Source organism: Citrus sinensis, chromosome 9 (genome assembly GCF_022201045.2).
Source record: "Citrus sinensis cultivar Valencia sweet orange chromosome 9, DVS_A1.0, whole genome shotgun sequence".
Lineage (NCBI taxonomy): Eukaryota > Viridiplantae > Streptophyta > Magnoliopsida > Sapindales > Rutaceae > Citrus > Citrus sinensis.
Genome location: NC_068564.1, coordinates 19,724,383 through 19,741,652, shown reverse-complemented (window position 1 = coordinate 19,741,652; position 17,270 = coordinate 19,724,383). Strand labels below are relative to the sequence as shown.

At 34.9% G+C, this 17,270-nt stretch overlaps 2 protein-coding genes and 1 non-coding gene across 3 annotated transcripts; 2 read left to right on the top strand and 1 right to left on the bottom strand.

The window, feature by feature from the left end:
- Positions 1 to 341: 341 nt before the first annotated feature.
- Positions 342 to 14,558, top strand: LOC127899914 (uncharacterized). Its single transcript, XM_052434061.1, is given in 10 exon segments — positions 342 to 1,605; positions 1,973 to 2,181; positions 2,259 to 2,465; positions 2,648 to 2,878; positions 2,973 to 3,029; positions 3,123 to 3,275; positions 3,836 to 3,999; positions 4,053 to 4,200; positions 14,152 to 14,274; positions 14,382 to 14,558. Coding segments are annotated over 10 exon segments (2,733 nt in total).
- On the top strand, positions 11,813 to 11,919 carry LOC127900135 (small nucleolar RNA R71). The gene has a single exon (XR_008052156.1). It is a non-coding gene; the product is annotated as a small nucleolar RNA R71 (small nucleolar RNA).
- Positions 14,559 to 14,988: 430 nt separating the features above from the next.
- Positions 14,989 to 16,331, bottom strand: LOC127899913 (UPF0481 protein At3g47200-like). The gene is made up of 2 exons (XM_052434060.1): positions 15,971 to 16,331; positions 14,989 to 15,830 (listed from the first exon to the last, which is right to left on the bottom strand). Exons 1-2 carry the CDS (start codon positions 16,329 to 16,331, stop codon positions 14,989 to 14,991), a joined length of 1,203 nt encoding a protein of 400 aa, XP_052290020.1.
- Between the last annotated feature and the right edge of the window lie 939 nt (positions 16,332 to 17,270).

Sequence of the window (17,270 nt, the reverse complement as noted above, 5' to 3'; positions counted from 1 at the left end):
AATTTTATTATTTATTTACTAGTAATTTTAAAAAATAAAAATAAAATTAAAAATTGAAATGGAGAAATGGGTAGGGGATGGGGATTCCACCTCATCCTCGTCCCCTCCCCGAATAAGAAATTGGATATGAAATTATCCCCATACTCTCTCCGAATGGGGAAAATCCCCGAGGGTACCCGTCTCCGTGGGGATTTTTTCTATCCCTAATGGCGTTGTCGGGTTAAGGAGGATGGCCAGCGAAGGCAATGCAAATGCCTCGGATTTTGGTGGCACTTTTGGTTATGCGGTTGAAGCAAAGAAAAATAATTATCCTGATAATCTAAGCAGATGCCAGCTGCAATATGGTGCTGTTGGACAATATTAAGGTATATTTTTTTGATGAAAATCATTGTGATCAAGTTGCAACAGAATTGTCCGGTTCCCCTGTTTATGTTGTGGAGTCTCCTCAGTCTTATCATCCTTTCTACACTTTAGGTTATGCAGAAAGTCCTTTTACTAGAAAAATGAAATTTCTTTGTAGCTTTGGGGGAAGAATATTTTCCAGGCCCAGTGATGGGAAGCTTAGATATGTAGGTGGGGAGACATGAATTATATCCATAAGGAAAAGTCTTACTTGGGAGGAATTAATGAGGAAAACATCAGGAATTTATAATCAACCTCATACAATCAAGTATCAGCTCCCTGGTGAGGATCTTGATGCACTTATATCTGTTTGCTCCGATGAGGATCTCCATCATATGATAGAAGAATATCAAGAGCAGGAAAGAATTGGGGGTTCTCAAAGACTGCGAATATTTCTCGTATCTTTAGGTGAACCTGACAGTCCAAATTCTTTAGAGGGAAAGACCACACAACAGACTGATGCTGATAATCAGTATGTTTCTGCTGTTAACAGCATGCTAGATGTGAGTCCTCGAAGAAGTTCTAGTGGGCAGACTTTGGCCAGCCACACAACACATATGGGCAGAGACTCTCCTACAGTTGCTTATATCTCTGAAATTAAGGATCATAGTCCAAACTCCGCAAATCTGGGTGGGATGTTTTCAAATAATGCTAATACATTACCTCCAATCTGTGTGGCAGGCAAGTCATTGAATCCATCCGTTCCTGTAACAACAGTTTCTTCTCAGCGTATAGATCCTTTCAATTCTAATGAACATTTTTATGTGGACTGGCCATGTGATGGCAATGGAAATGATAATCCTTGTGTTATGGACAAATTTCTTTGCGACCATTCCTATAATGTGAATTCCCTAAGTCATTATGATAATCTTTCTCATGACCATCATCCATTGATGAATTACCACAAGCACAACCAAAATTTAGTAGAAACCGACCAGACTAACAACTACCACTTGCATTTGCACAATTGTGGCCTCAGTAGAGATATTGTGCATTGTACACCATATAATCAAAGTTATAAGAACTACAGATTACTTGTTCACAGGGAAAGGGTGCTTTCTGACTCAAGGTTACGGGTTCATGATAACAGCTCTACTCACCATTTGGAAGAAGCGATTATTTCTCAGAGCCCAAGAAATATTGGAAGAGCGAAACCACCATCGGTAGCAGTGTCAAGTTCTTCTAGGGGTTTTCAATGCACTGGCAAGATGTAATTGATGAGAAACACCAAGGAACCACTTGTCAGAATCAGCCCTCGTTCAAGATGCTAGAATCCTGCAATGATAATTTTAAAACTATTCAGGAAATCAAGGCTATGAATGGGAACCCCGCTTCCTCTGATCCACATTGGAAACACCTTATAGGAAATAAAGAAGTTACACCAAATAATAAAGCCATTGAAAATAATATTAACTACCAACCCAGCAGTAATCTTCCCGTACGACATTCACCGAACTCAGGAAGCTCACTTTTCTCTTTACAAATAGCTACTGCAGAAAGTTCTGCAGGTTTTATAATAGAGAACCTTTATGGTTACCAGTTGGATACAACAACTATGCCTGAGTTTCAGGTCAAAAACTCAATGCTACAAAGGATGAGAAGTGTGCTCTGACTCAGATAAGTCAACCAGTTTCCCCAGGATCCTCTGTAAAACTATCTTCAAAGGACAAGAAGTCTACAATGACTGAGCTTAGTCAACCGGTTACCCCAGGATCCTTAGTAAAACTATCTGTGTCATCTCAAGCAGTTGCTAATCAAGAATGGATAAACCCAAGTTCCGTAAGTATATTTCAGTATAATCATATACATTCTTAAATTAGACATATATTTCAGTCATTTCTGTATGCTGTCTTCAGAAATTGATGAATCCTGCTTCAAGTAGAGAGGGTACAATCAATGACGAAGACCACAAATATTACTATGGGGCTGACAAGGTATTTTTCAGGAGAGTATCATCTGAGGGGCGAAAGCCTAGAATTGCATATTGTGCCCAAACTGAACCATCAGAAAACAGTCATAAAGACAAGATGCTTGCTAATCAAGAATGCATAAACCCAAGTTCTGTAAGTATATTTCCTTTTAATTTTTATATAAAAGCTTAAACTGGCTTATATATGAGCCATTTCGGTTGTCCTCAGAAATTGACAAGTGCTGCTTCAAGTAGAGAGGCTACTATCAATATGAAGACCCCAGAATTTATTATAACAACGGGGCTGAAAAGCTATTTATAAGATGATCAAATGAGGGACAAAATCCTAGAATTGCCGTCCGTGCACAAGTTGTACTGTCAGAAAATGATGATGAACACAATGTGCTCAAGTATGCCGTTATTGTGGAAGATGTAACTGATAGTTTAACTCCAGGAATCCGTTCCTCCTCATCGGTTGTGCCATTTGTACAAGATGATGTCAGTGATGATTATCCATCTCCTTTGGTAACTGAAACTGAGAGTGCCGATTCAGATTCTGACCTTGAGGTAGCACTTGACATTTTCCCTATTGTTTGTTGATTTGTTCCATTATTAAAATGGCTTTGCTGATTGACATGAGCTGAAATCCTATCTTTCTTAGGATGTCAGAGGTGATGCCGCAATGGCTGAAATGGAAGCTGCCATTTACGGTTTGCAGGTTTATGACAATCATTTTAATTAATTTGTGATAAACTTTTGTGAAAGTCTATATATGTTGAATTAAATGCATTATTCATATTCTTATCTGCAGATAATCAAGGACAGTGATCTTGAAGAATTGGAAGAGTTAGGTTCCGGTACATTTGGAACTGTCTATCGTGGAAAATGGAGGGGAACAGATATTGCCATTAAGAGAATCAAAAAGAGTTGTTTTTTGGGCAGATCATCAGAACAAGAACGGTTGGTGGGTCTTCTCTTTCCTTCTACTCAAGATACTCTTATCACGATATTCATATTTGTAAAATTTAATTTTGTTAATATGCATTACACATTTCAGTTGTGGAAAATCAGAAACAAGTTATTGAAAATTTTTGCTCTAAAATGCTTGAACAATTTTTTTTTTTGGGTTAATAAAAGCATGCATGTAAAATGACACTGCAAGATTATATCCTACCTTTTGGACTCTTTAGATCAGAATAGTTAAAATCCCACTCATTAGTATATATCTTCATTATATATAGGGAGGCAAAATCTAGTGCAGATGTGCGTTGGAGTTTGCAATGTTCCTTCTTCCAGTAACTCTTTGTACAAACAGTTGCATGCCCATCCACACTAGATAAAATACATAGTACTTTGCTTTGTGTTGACATCCTTATTTTTCTAAATATGGAAAAATAAAAAATTTCACCCAACCTTTTGTACAAAGAGATGGGAAGTCGATGCACGGGGAGTTCACAAATAAGTCGTTACCAAACAGAATTTTTTTTTTTTTGGGATGGAAATATAACATTAGTAAATATACAGATTAAAGACTTCTGGAGAGAGGCGCATATCATATCAAATCTTCACCATCCAAATGTAGTAGCATTTTATGGTGTCGTCCCCAATGGACCTGGAGGAACAATGGCCACTGTAACTGAATATATGGTGAATGGATCACTGAGGCTTGTCCTTACAAAGAAGGACAGGTGAGTCGACCAGCATATCTTATTTTCCCTTGTATCTCCAGCAATTCCTGCAGAATACTTGATCGCCACAAAAAGCTAATGCTCATGATGGATGCTGCTTTTGGCATGGAATATTTACGTATGAAGAATATCGTGCATTTTGATTTGAAGTGTGACAATTTGCTTGTCAATTTGAGGGATCCCCAACAACCGATTTGCAAGGTGGCAAAAACTTAGATAATATTGAATATGGCTGTTGTGAAAATTTTAATGTACTCGCAAGCGCACGAATCTAGAGATAGAATAGTGGTAACAAGGTCGATCCCACAGGAATTGTTATAAATTGAAAAGTCTAATTTAAATCTAAAATTAATATTAATTCTAACCTAGTTGAGCAAATTGAGTTTTTAAGAAAATTAAACCAATTAAACTAAAGAAGCAATTAAAATAAAGGAGAATTCAATAAGATAAGAATTACCAAGGTTTCAGAATCCACCACTATTCAATTAGTAATTATCTAATTATTAATTAATCCCCAATTTTAGAGTGACAACTCGAAATCAATCTATGTCATCTCATGAATATAACAATTAAGCCCAAGTAATTAAATCTAATGTAGGTTCTTTTTCTGCTTAATAATATGACATCTAAGAATCTCATGTAAACATATTGAATAACAAAGAGTCAAAGTTTCCTAAGCACTCCATGTAAACAATTTAATGAAAGACATAAAATCAAAGATAATCATGTATAAACTTTATAGATCCAAGCATAGAATTAATCGAATATTAATCCTAACAATCAATAATGCATGACAGAATTGATGAAAAGATTTTATTAACATCCAATTAATCATGTGAAATAAAAACCATAATCATCAAAGAACATATATAGGGAATTAATTAAATAAAAAGATAATTATTTTATTAAATATGGTTTCATCCTTAACCTCAGTGTAAGAAAATTAGCTAGACATACTTGAATTGAGAGCAACAAAAGAAATAAAATCAGCCATGGGAAGCCGAAATATTGCTGCTGCGGATTGCTCTCTTCCAAAGCCGAATTCTCCTCCACTGGCGGCTACTCCTCTCTTCTTACTCTGGCGGCTCCCCTTATTCTCAAGCCAAAGGTTGGCTTTTATATCGTAACACCCTCCAAAATCCTCAAATCAAAAGGATTTAAAACAAGCCAAGCACAACCGACTTTAAGCCCATGCACGTGGAGCCCACTTGGAATTTTCATTCTTTTTGTAATGCCATGCAATTGCTTCTCACGTGCAGGCCACTTTATCTTTAAATTTCTTCTTTGTTTGCACTAGCATGGAGAATTCAATTTATTGGCTTCTTTTTCAGATTGAATTTCATATACATTTGCTTAACTGCTTCTACAAGTTGACTTGATCTTCAATGTTGTTCAGTTGTTATTCTTTATGCACTTTTCATCCATAATCTCCAATTAATTCCTTATTCAATAAAATAATTTAATTAATTAAAAATAACAAATAAATATAACTAACAATTATTTAATTAATGGTAAAATATGTATGTATTATATGCTCATCAAATACCCCCAAACTTAGATTTTGCTAGTCCTCGAGCAAAACTAAAACTAAAACTAAAAAAAATAAAAATAATGAAACAAAAAGTAAATCTTAACTAAACCACTTTCGCAGGTAATCGCGATTGCATTTAGCGTATGCAACAAGCCTTTAAACCCCTAGGCGGCCCTAGTGGACGAGTTATAGTCTCGTGAGGGCTTCAGTGATGATACCCACAAACATCATTTTAAAAAAAATAAATAAATAAATTAAATTAAATCAAAAGAACGAAAAACTTTAAATAAACCATGAAAAATAGCCTCAAAGATTGCAAAAATTATATAGCTCAAAGAAAATTTCAAATATTAGCAAAGTTCTAACTTTAATTCAATAGTCAATCCCACCTCTCTTTCGATTCTTGTAGTGTGTGTGTGAAATCAATTCAATCAAATCTATTCCCAAAATCCTCAACATCAACAGCCTTCGCCTTAAACAAAGAACATAGTAGGTCAAACTAATCTTATCATCTTGATCTCCAATTTTTTTTTTTTTCACAGGCTTTTATGTGCATTTTCTTTTGATTTTTTTTTTACATGCACTTGATTTGATTTTTTTTTCTTTTCTTTTTTTTTTAACCATAGTCAGGAGCTTTCACTCTACCCCTTAAGGTAGCCTTCTTCTCATGGTAGATTATCCTCTACATACTGGTGGTACATAGGCCCAAATTACTCAAGGATAGCTTCACTCTTAAGGGTTATAGGTAGCTATTTCTGACTTTGGTGCCCGTGTATATTATTGTGTATTGTGGAGATAAGAATCAAGATAAACAGTCATTTACTCTATCTAAAATTCTCAACTCAGGCTGCGTCAATCTCAAATTTCAAGTCAAAATCATGAAAGAACTGATATTAGTGCTCATGGTTTAAAGAATCTCAATCAAGAGGAACTAACACAAGAATCAAGTATAAACTAAGACAATATTCAACCCTTTCTAAAAACTATATTCATTGTCAATCAAATTCTTATCATTGGCTTTTCACATAAAAACAAAAAAACAAAAAAAAAATTTTTTTAATTTTTATTTAAAATTTTCAATTTTTTTTTGTGGTTTTTTTTTTTTTAACAAAAAAAACACACACTATTCCCACCCCCAAACTTATTTGGAACATTGTCCTCAATGTTGCACAAACAAAAGATATGCATGCAAACAAATGAAAGAAATAATAATAATAATAATAATAATAATAATAATAATAATAATAATAATAATAATAATAATAATAATAATAAACATAAATAATAAAAAGAAAGTTGGAGAGAACACACCTGGATGGGCTGGGAAAGCTTTAAAAAAAAAAAAAAAGAACAACTAAAAAGAAAACATTAGAAAAGAAAAATACTAGAAAAGAAAAACAAACAAAGAGAAGAAAACCTACTATTAAAATAAAACAAGAGTGCAAAGATGGACATAATTAATCCTGATAAACAGGATCATCTAAAAGTATCTCCTCAACTTCTGGTGTTCTTAACTCTAAAAATGGTTTTAATCTTTGCCCATTGACCTTAAATAAATCACCATTTTTAGGGTTTTCAATCTCAATTGCTCCATAAGGGAAAACAGTACGAACTATAAAAGGACCAGACCATCGAGAACGTAACTTACCTGGAAAGAGATGCAATCGGGAATTATATAAAAGTACTTTCTGACCTGGTGTAAAGGATTTTCTCAAAATGTGCTTGTCATGAAAGACTTTCATACGTTGCTTGTAAATCTTGGCATTATCATATGCATCATTCCTGATCTCTTCAAGTTCTGCTAGTTGTAATCTTCTCTTGGAACCAGCCTGCTGCATGTCAAAATTGAATTTCTTGATCGCCCAATATGCACGATGCTCCAACTCTACTGGCAGATGACATGCTTTTCCATACACAAGTCGATAAGGTGACATCCCAATTGGTGTTTTAAAAGCAGTCCTATATGCCCACAATGCATCATCAAGTCTCAAAGACCAATCCTTTCTATCTGGCCTAACTGTTTTCTCTAGAATCTGCTTGATCTCTCTATTAGAAATCTCTACTTGGCCACTGGTTTGAGGATGGTATGGGGTGGCAACCTTATGTGTAATAGAATATTTGTCCAAAAGAGTTTTGAAAGGTTTATTGCAAAAATGGGTACCACCATCACTAATGATTGTTCTAGGGAAACCAAAACGAGACAGAATATTACTCTTCAAGAATTTCACTACAACCCTATGATCATTGGTTTTGCATGGAATAGCTTCAACCCACTTCGACACATAGTCCACTGCAACCAATATATACTGATAACCACAAGATGGAGGAAAAGGTCCCATGAAATCAATACCCCATACATCGAAGATCTCAACCACAAGAATAGGATTGAGTGGCATCATGTTCCGCTTTGAAATGCTACCCATACGTTGGCACCTATCACACAAAGAACAGAAAATATAAGCGTCATGAAAAAGAGTAGGCCAATAAAAACCACACTGTAAAATTTTTGTTGCTGTCTTTTTAGCACTAAAGTGGCCTCCACAAGCTTGTTCATGGCAAAATGAGATAACACTTTGAATTTCATTATCGGGAACACATCGCCTAATAATCTGATCAGCACAATATTTAAATAAATAGGGATCATCCCAAAAGAAGTCTTTCACTTTAGATAAGAACTTTGTTCTATCTTGCTTAGTCCAGTGCTCTGGGATTTGACCTGTAGCAAGGTAATTAACTATATCAGCAAACCATGGTACGACATTTACACTCATAAGTTGCTCATCTGGGAAAGACTCATTCAAAGGTAAAGATTCTGGAATAAATTTAAGATCAAGGCGAGATAAATGATCTGCCACAACATTTTCAGAACCTTTTTTATCTCTAAATTCAATGTCAAATTCTTGTAAAAGCAACACCCAACGAATCAATCTTGCCTTGGCATCTTTCTTAGTAAACAAATATTTTAAAGCAGCATGATCAGTAAAAATAATCACTTTACAACCTATAAGATAAGATCTGAATTTATCAAGTGCAAATACCACAGCTAGCATTTCTTTTTCTGTAGTTGAATAGTTCAACTGTGCATCATTGAGTGTCATACTAGCATAATAAATCACATAAGGCACACGATCTAATCTTTGTCCTAAAACTGCTCCTACAGCATAATCAGATGCATCACACATAATTTCAAAAGGCAAATCCCAATTAGGTGGCTGAATGATAGGTGAAGAAGTCAACAATTTCTTAAGCTTTGCAAAACCATCAAGACAAGATTCATCAAAGATAAAAGGTGCATCCTTAACAAGTAAATTGCATAAAGGTCTAGAAATTTTACTAAAATCTTTAATGAATCTTCTATAAAAACCAGCATGTCCAAGGAAAGATCTTACTTCTTTTACAGATTTGGGATGTGGAAGATTAGAAATTAAATCCACCTTAGCTTTGTCGACTTCTATTCCTTTGCTGGAAATTATATGACCAAGAACAATACCTTGTTTTACCATGAAGTGACATTTTTCCCAATTTAGAACCAAGTTCTTTTCTTTACATCTCTGCAAAACTAATGTTAGATGCTGCAAACATTCATCAAAAGAATCTCCATAAACAGAAAAATCATCCATGAATACTTCAAGAAATCTCTCAACCATATCAGAAAAAATACTAAGCATGCATCTTTGAAAGGTAGCAGGTGCATTGCATAAACCAAATGGCATTCTCCTATATGCAAAAGTTCCAAATGGACAAGTAAAAGTAGTTTTCTCCTGGTCCTCTGGAGCTATAGGGATCTGATTATAACCTGAATATCCATCTAGAAAACAATAAAACTCATGACCTGCAAGTCTATCAAGCATTTGATCAATAAATGGAAGAGGAAAATGATCTTTTCTTGTAAATGAATTCAATTTTCTATAATCAATACAAACACGCCAACCTGTAGTTACTCTAGTGGGAATTAATTCATTATTAGCATTAGTAACTACTGTAATACTAGATTTCTTAGGAACAACTTGCACAGGGCTAACCCAAGAGCTATCTGAAATAGGATAAATAATTCCTGCATCTAATAATTTGATTACTTCAGCTCTTACCACTTCTTTCATGTTAGGATTTAGCCTACGTTGCATCTCCCTAATAGGTTTAGCATTTTCTTCAAGATGAATACGATGCATGCAATCTACTGGATTAATACCTTTAATATCAGCAATGGTCCATCCTATTGCCTCCTTATGCTCTTTTAGAATACCTAACAACTGACCTTTTTGCTCAAGATCGAGGGAAGAAGAAATAATAACAGGTAGAGTGTCAGATTCTCCCAAGAATGCATATTCCAAAGTGTCGGGCAGTGCTTTGAGTTCCAATTTTGGTGGTGCCTCCGCAGGTGGGCCAATTTTCTTCTCAGAATGAGGCAGTAATTCTGACTTTGCCTTCCATTTAGTTGTGTCCGTAATTAGAGGTGCATCAAGTAAAGCGCTGACTTTTGCAATTGCACTGTCATCATTAAAAGATAAATCAGGATGAGTTAGACATGCCTCTAATGGATCATCATTATGATTTGAAATGAATGAATCTTCTACTAATTCCTCTATCATATTCGCGTCAACAAATTCATCTTCTTCTTGTGGCTGCTTGGTAACATTAAAAATATTCAATTCCATGGTCATATTACCAAAAGATAGCTGCATGTTTCCATTCCTGCAATTAATAAGAGCATCAGCTGTAGCTAAGAAAGGACGACCTAGAATAACTGGAGTGTGTTTCTTAGGATCATGTACATGCTGAGTATCAATAACGATAAAATCAACAGGATAATAAAATTTATTAATCTGTATCAACACATCCTCTATAATACCACGAGGTATTTTCATTGACCTATCAGCAAGTTGCAAAATAATAGAAGTTGGCTTTAATTCCCCTAGTCCAAGTTGCATGTAAACAGAGTAAGGCAAGAGATTAACACTAGCGCCTAAATCCAATAATGCTTTATCAAAACATTGGTTCCCTATAACACATGAGATAGTAGGAGAACCAGGGTCCTTAAATTTTGGTGGCATTTTACATTGAAGTAAATTGCTAGTTTGTTCAGTTAAAAACGCCTTTTTAGTGACATGCAAATTTCTCTTTTTAGTGCATAAATCTTTCAAAAACTTTGCATATGAAGGAACTTGCTTAATAGCATCGAGTAAAGGAATGTTTATACTTACCTGTTTGAAGATTTCCATAATCTCACCTGTTGAAGTCCCTTTCTTTACCTTTGTTAACCTTTGAGGAAAAGGAGCCTTGGGAATGTAAGCTGGCGGGCCACTCTCTTCAGGATCATTTGGTGATGAGTCTTGTGATGGAACTGAATCTGAAGAAGTAGGCTCAGATATCTTCCTTGTTTGAACCTCTACTTTGTTGTCAAATAATTTTCCTCTTCTCAAGGTCATAACAGATTTTGCTTCTTCATGTTGATGGCTTGAACTCGATCCAACTTCGTGCACTCCTTTGGGATTAGGAATTGGTTGACTTGGAAATTTTCCTTTTTCTCTCTCAGCTACAGTAGTTGCTAATTGACCCAATTGATGTTCAAGCTTTAGAATAGCTTGAGTGTTTGACTGAAAAGCTTGTTGGGTTGACTGAATGAAACTTTGAAGTGTATCCTCTAAAGAAGGCTTTCTTTGTTGGGGTGCAACAAATTGAGACATAGGTTGTTGGGCAGGAGGATATACTTGGTTAGAAGGGACAAATTGTTGATTGGGCATGTTAAATTGTTGTCCTCCTTGGTTTGACAAAGGTTGATTTTGTTTCCAAGAAAAATTAGGGTGATTCTTCCAATTAGGATTATATGTGGATGAATATGGACTATTGGAGGTTTTCTCATATGATTGTAAGGCATGTACCTGCTCAGAATAAGCCTCTTGATAGGCTGGTAATGATGGACAATTCTGTGCTGTATGAGACACGTTAGAACAAATAGCACAAACCTCATTAGCTACACTAGGATGATGATTCATTGATTGGTTCAGAGCTAAGGCATCTACTTTCCTAGAAAGCGTAGCTAGAGTGGCTTTCACATCAAAGTCATCCTTAACTTCATATAACCCCTTTCTAGAAACTTGAGATGATTTTTCTCTTTGATTTGAAAAATCCCACTGTTGAGAATTCTCAGAAAGTGAATTAAAGAAATCCCATGCAGCCCCTTCATGTAAGTTCAAAAATCTCCCACCATTCATAGACTCTACCATATGACGATTTGACATGGTTAAACCGTTATAAAAGCATTGTATAAGTCTCCATTTTTCAAAACCATGGTGGGGACACTTGAGGAGTAAATCATTGAATCTTTCCCAACACTCGTAAAATTGCTCACCCTCTCTTTGATAAAAATCACTTATCTCTCTCCTAAGGGCATTTGTTTTAGACATAGGGAAAAACTTGGTGAGAAACTTATTACTCAATTCATCCCATGTACTAATAGATCCAGCAGGAAGTGAATTCAACCAAGCTTTTGCTTTGTCTTTTAATGAGAAAGGGAACATACGAAGCTTAATTGACTCATCATTAAAATTTTGAAAACGGAATGTAGAGCATATGTCAAGAAATTCCTTAATGTGCAAATATGGATCCTCTCTCTCTAACCCATGGAAAGATGGTAAAAGTTGAATGACAGAGGGCTTGAGTTCAAAGTGTGTTGCTGTGGTTTGTGGCAACACAATACAAGATGGTTGGTTGGCTGCAAGTGGTGAAAAATATTCTCTAAGGGTTTTCTCTGCTTGCACTGGTGGAAGTATTGGCAATAATCTATTTGGGTCATCCATCACTTCTAAAGAACTAGTTTGACTACTATCAATTTTTGACTCTCTTTTAACCAAACGATTTGTTGAATCACGTTCCCAAACACTCATAAACTAACCAGACAAGGAAAGAAAGAAAAACAAAATAAAATAAAACAAATCAACAATAATAAAAAAGAAATCAAAGAAATCAAACAACCAAACAATGAATTTAAAGACAAATAAAAAATTTTTTTTTGTGTTTTTTTTTTAATTAAAAAAAATATAAAAGACAATCTAAATTATAACTAGTGGAAGAATCAAATCAACTTAGATTAAACTGACTTTCTAGCACAATCCCCGGCAACGGCGCCAAAAACTTGTTGTGAAAATTTTAATGTACTCGCAAGCGCACGAATCTAGAGATAGAATAGTGGTAACGAGGTCGATCCCACAGGAATTGTTATAAATTGAAAAGTCTAATTTAAATCTAAAATTAATATTAATTCTAACCTAGTTGAGCAAATTGAGTTTTTAAGAAAATTAAACCAATTAAACTAAAGAAGCAATTAAAATAAAGGAGAATTCAATAAGATAAGAATTACCAAGGTTTCAGAATCCACCACTATTCAATTAGTAATTATCTAATTATTAATTAATCCCCAATTTTAGAGTGACAACTCGAAATCAATCTATGTCATCTCATGAATATAACAATTAAGCCCAAGTAATTAAATCTAATGTAGGTTCTTTTTCTGCTTAATAATATGACATCTAAGAATCTCATGTAAACATATTGAATAACAAAGAGTCAAAGTTTCCTAAGCACTCCATGTAAACAATTTAATGAAAGACATAAAATCAAAGATAATCATGTATAAACTTTATAGATCCAAGCATAGAATTAATCGAATATTAATCCTAACAATCAATAATGCATGACAGAATTGATGAAAAGATTTTATTAACATCCAATTAATCATGTGAAATAAAAACCATAATCATCAAAGAACATATATAGGGAATTAATTAAATAAAAAGATAATTATTTTATTAAATATGGTTTCATCCTTAACCTCAGTGTAAGAAAATTAGCTAGACATACTTGAATTGAGAGCAACAAAAGAAATAAAATCAGCCATGGGAAGCCGAAATATTGCTGCTGCGGATTGCTCTCTTCCAAAGCCGAATTCTCCTCCACTGGCGGCTACTCCTCTCTTCTTACTCTGGCGGCTCCCCTTATTCTCAAGCCAAAGGTTGGCTTTTATATCGTAACACCCTCCAAAATCCTCAAATCAAAAGGATTTAAAACAAGCCAAGCACAACCGACTTTGAGCCCATGCACGTGGAGCCCACTTGGAATTTTCATTCTTTTTGTAATGCCATGCAATTGCTTCTCACGTGCAGGCCACTTTAGCTTTAAATTTCTTCTTTGTTTGCACTAGCATGGAGAATTCAATTTATTGGCTTCTTTTTCAGATTGAATTTCATATACATTTGCTTAACTGCTTCTACAAATTGACTTGATCTTCAATGTTGTTCAGTTGTTATTCTTTATGCACTTTTCATCCATAATCTCCAATTAATTCCCTATTCAATAAAATAATTTAATTAATTAAAAATAACAAATAAATATAACTAACAATTATTTAATTAATGGTAAAATATGTATGTATTATATGCTCATCAATGGCCTTCTTCTATTTTGTGTCAACACTTGCAGACACCCTTGCTCTTGACATGTGATTAATTAAATGCTGTTACTAAAAGCATACGTAGGCTAATGTCTTTGGATCTTTTAATTTGCGAGCATAAAATGATTGGAAGAATAGCATATTTCACTCAGAATTGACTTTCCTGCTTTTGCAGGTTGGAGATTTTGGTTTGTCAAGAATTAAATGCAATACACTTGTATCCGGTGGCGTGTGTGGAACCCTTCCGTGGATGGCACCAGAGCTATTGAATGGCAGCAACAATAGGATCTCTGAAAAGGTGAGGGTTTATTTTCTCTTTTTTTCGAATAATCATAATAGAAGCAAATATAAGTGTGAAGGCCTATATGGTGATAACATCATTTAAGCTTTCTTTTCTTTGTCTAGGTTGATGTTTACTCATTTGGTATGGCATTGTGGGAAATCATCACCTGCGAAGAGCCATATGCCAACATGCATTGTGGTGCTATCATAGGTACAATTCGCACTTGGTCATTCAAACTATTTCAAACTTTTCTGGATCAATTTTATCACCAAATCTTCTCAAGAGATTCCATGCTGTAATTGATTATCCCTTAAATAAGTATTCATGTATTTTTATAAAATAATTTAAGCTGTTGAATAATGTAGTATAAAACTGTGTTTTACATGACTGTCGAATAGTTATATATATATAGTTGGCCATGTGTACCAAATCTCAAACTTGCACATTAGGTCTATTCAGATAGATTTTTTCTTTTTTTTTTATCGCATCTGATGATGACAGCCATTGCAATATCGATCTAATTGTTAGGTTCTTTCTTGATCATGGCATATTGGCATTGCTAGTTGTAGATAGGATTTCCTGCTGCTCTTCACCATAGCCTACTGGCCCGTGTTTTTATGTTCATGTATTTTTTTCACTTTAAGCTGCACTCATTTGCTGCTGTTTTTGCTGCTTTTGCTGTTTTTTACTGTTTCTACTGTTATTTGATGCTATACATCACAAAGCATCTTAATGCAATACACGACAATATTGTCCCACATTCATGAAAACGGAGCTTATTAATAAGACAAGGCCCTCCCCCAAGCATGATGACTTGAAATAAGCTAGAACTGAGAACACGGTTTGTACGGCGGCAAGTATGAGCAGTACAAGTGCAGCGAAGAAAGAAATGATTGCCCATGGAGTGTTGAAATAATTGTGCCATAAGTTCGCCATCCACTTGTTCCATTTTCTGTCACAGTACTTGTTCACATTCTTGAGCATTTCTTTGTAATTGTTCTCAGGTGGGAGACGGACACAAACTCCAAGCCTATTGAACATCTGGGCAACCACTTCTTCGTCACCTAAACAGTTAGTAAGAATCCCGCTCTCACAAAGTATTTTCACATCCTTTACGGTATTGATGAGACCGTCCATGACATCTATATAACTAACGAGAGGACCATACCGTGTATTTTGGTACTGCTCATAATCAGTCAGATTTCGGAGTAAGGACTCGGTCCCATTATCAATTGTCAATTCTGAGATTTTCATTATTCCCTTAGCCTCTTCAAACAAGATTGGTAGCTCTGGCAACTCGTCCATTGTTGTCTTCGGTATCTTCTCGAACTTGATTCCAGCCTCTTGGAGCTCTGTGGCACATCGTATTCGTATGAACTCCTCATTTTTTACTTGCTCAGTGTTTGGAGGAGCTGTTTGTATGATAACCTCTTCAAACAAGATTGGTAGCTCTGGCAACTCGTACGTTGTTGTCTTCGGTATCTTCTCGAACTTGATTCCAGCCTCTTGGAGCTCTGTGGCACATCGTATCCGTATGAACTCATTTTCTACTTGCACAATGTTTGGACGAGCTATCCATTAATTTTTGTATATGAAGTCCAGTAGATGCTCTATTTTTTCGCCGGCATTTAGTGCGCCGTCCGTCCGTGCTTGTGCCTTCTCAAATGCATATCTGAAGAAATTGAAATCATATAATGGAAATTTTCTTCGCCAGGTGTCGTAGTCCTGTCATAAACCTTCTGAAGAACGAACAAGGGAAGTTGATTATGAGCCAACAACAAATCACGCCCCAGTATCCTAGAGTTCCAAATTATCCTGAAAGTATGGTCATTACCGTACCCTATTCCTAGCCATCTGTAGCAAAATAGCTCAACAATAAAGCAAGCATCAAGGAGCATCATTTCCACGAACTGGTGTGAAGTAAGACTTACTTTTTCTGAATAACATTTACGAGCTTCCCCTTCTAACTTTCTCATGTCCGAGACAAGGGTTCTTGCAAGCTGTTCCCCTCTTCGCTCGAGAAGCTGTCGCTCGAGAAGCTTCTTCAGAAATCGTTTTTTGTACTCTTCCATCCCTTTCAAGTGATCTCGAGAGCGGAGCTCTTAGGTAAAAGGACCGATTGCTATCATTTCTGGCTCATAGGATTTTACATTCACACTACGTAGATGCTCAGGTACTTTCGGGATTGTAGGAAGATATAATTCATCAGGTACTTCAGCAAGTATGTCATCAACATTAATCGATACATGATCGCCATCGTGCCAATCTGCTTGTCTGCCACTGTTAATCAATAATTAATGTTGGAACTAACAATAATAAAATCATAACAAGACAGCAATTAAATTATTATAGGAGAAATAAAATTATTAACAAGGAATTGGTGTTAATTATATTAAGGCACACCCTTTTCACCTCCTTTTTCCTAACCGAAACTTATTGACTAGATTTTGTTCTTCAAAACCATCGAATTATCAATGAATACAAGTTAGTTAAAGTACAAGTTTTATTCTAATAAACCAATGCTATACTAACAATTGAAAAGCCAAATCAATAATTAATGTTGTTTTATTGATTTTTATTTTTTTGGCGTTTCACATACACTTAACTCACGGGGAAAAAGGAAAAAATCACCAATTCCGATTTAATGTGTTTTGTCTCATAGTACATCGGTATTTTCCACCCTATTATTTTTTATAAATCCACCCCATTTTTAAGGAATAATTACAGCAACTTCACAATATTTTTAATGAATACAAATTAATAAATGTTTTGCATATTTAATCAATTAAATCCTTTCATTAATTTTTTTTAAGAATCTTTAGCTATCTTTAATGAAAAATTTTAATACAATTTTATTTTATTTGCCCCAATAATTATGAGTTATAGATATTTAATTTTGTGACTTAGAATCTAATATTTTTAAATGAAATCTAATTATTATTTTCACTACCCTTACACGTATATGACGTAAATTTGATAGCCTAATAATTTACATGAGCATTGTGATATAA

Excerpts from the sequence above, each read along its gene's own strand:
- LOC127899913 (XM_052434060.1), bottom strand. The coding sequence starts at position 16,331 with ATGGAAGAGTACAAAAAACGATTTCTGAAGAAGCTTCTCGAGCGACAG. Across the intron at positions 15,831-15,970 it reads TGACAGGACTACGACACCTG|CTCGTCCAAACATTGTGCAA; the intron begins GCGAAGAAAATT and ends ATTAATGGATAG.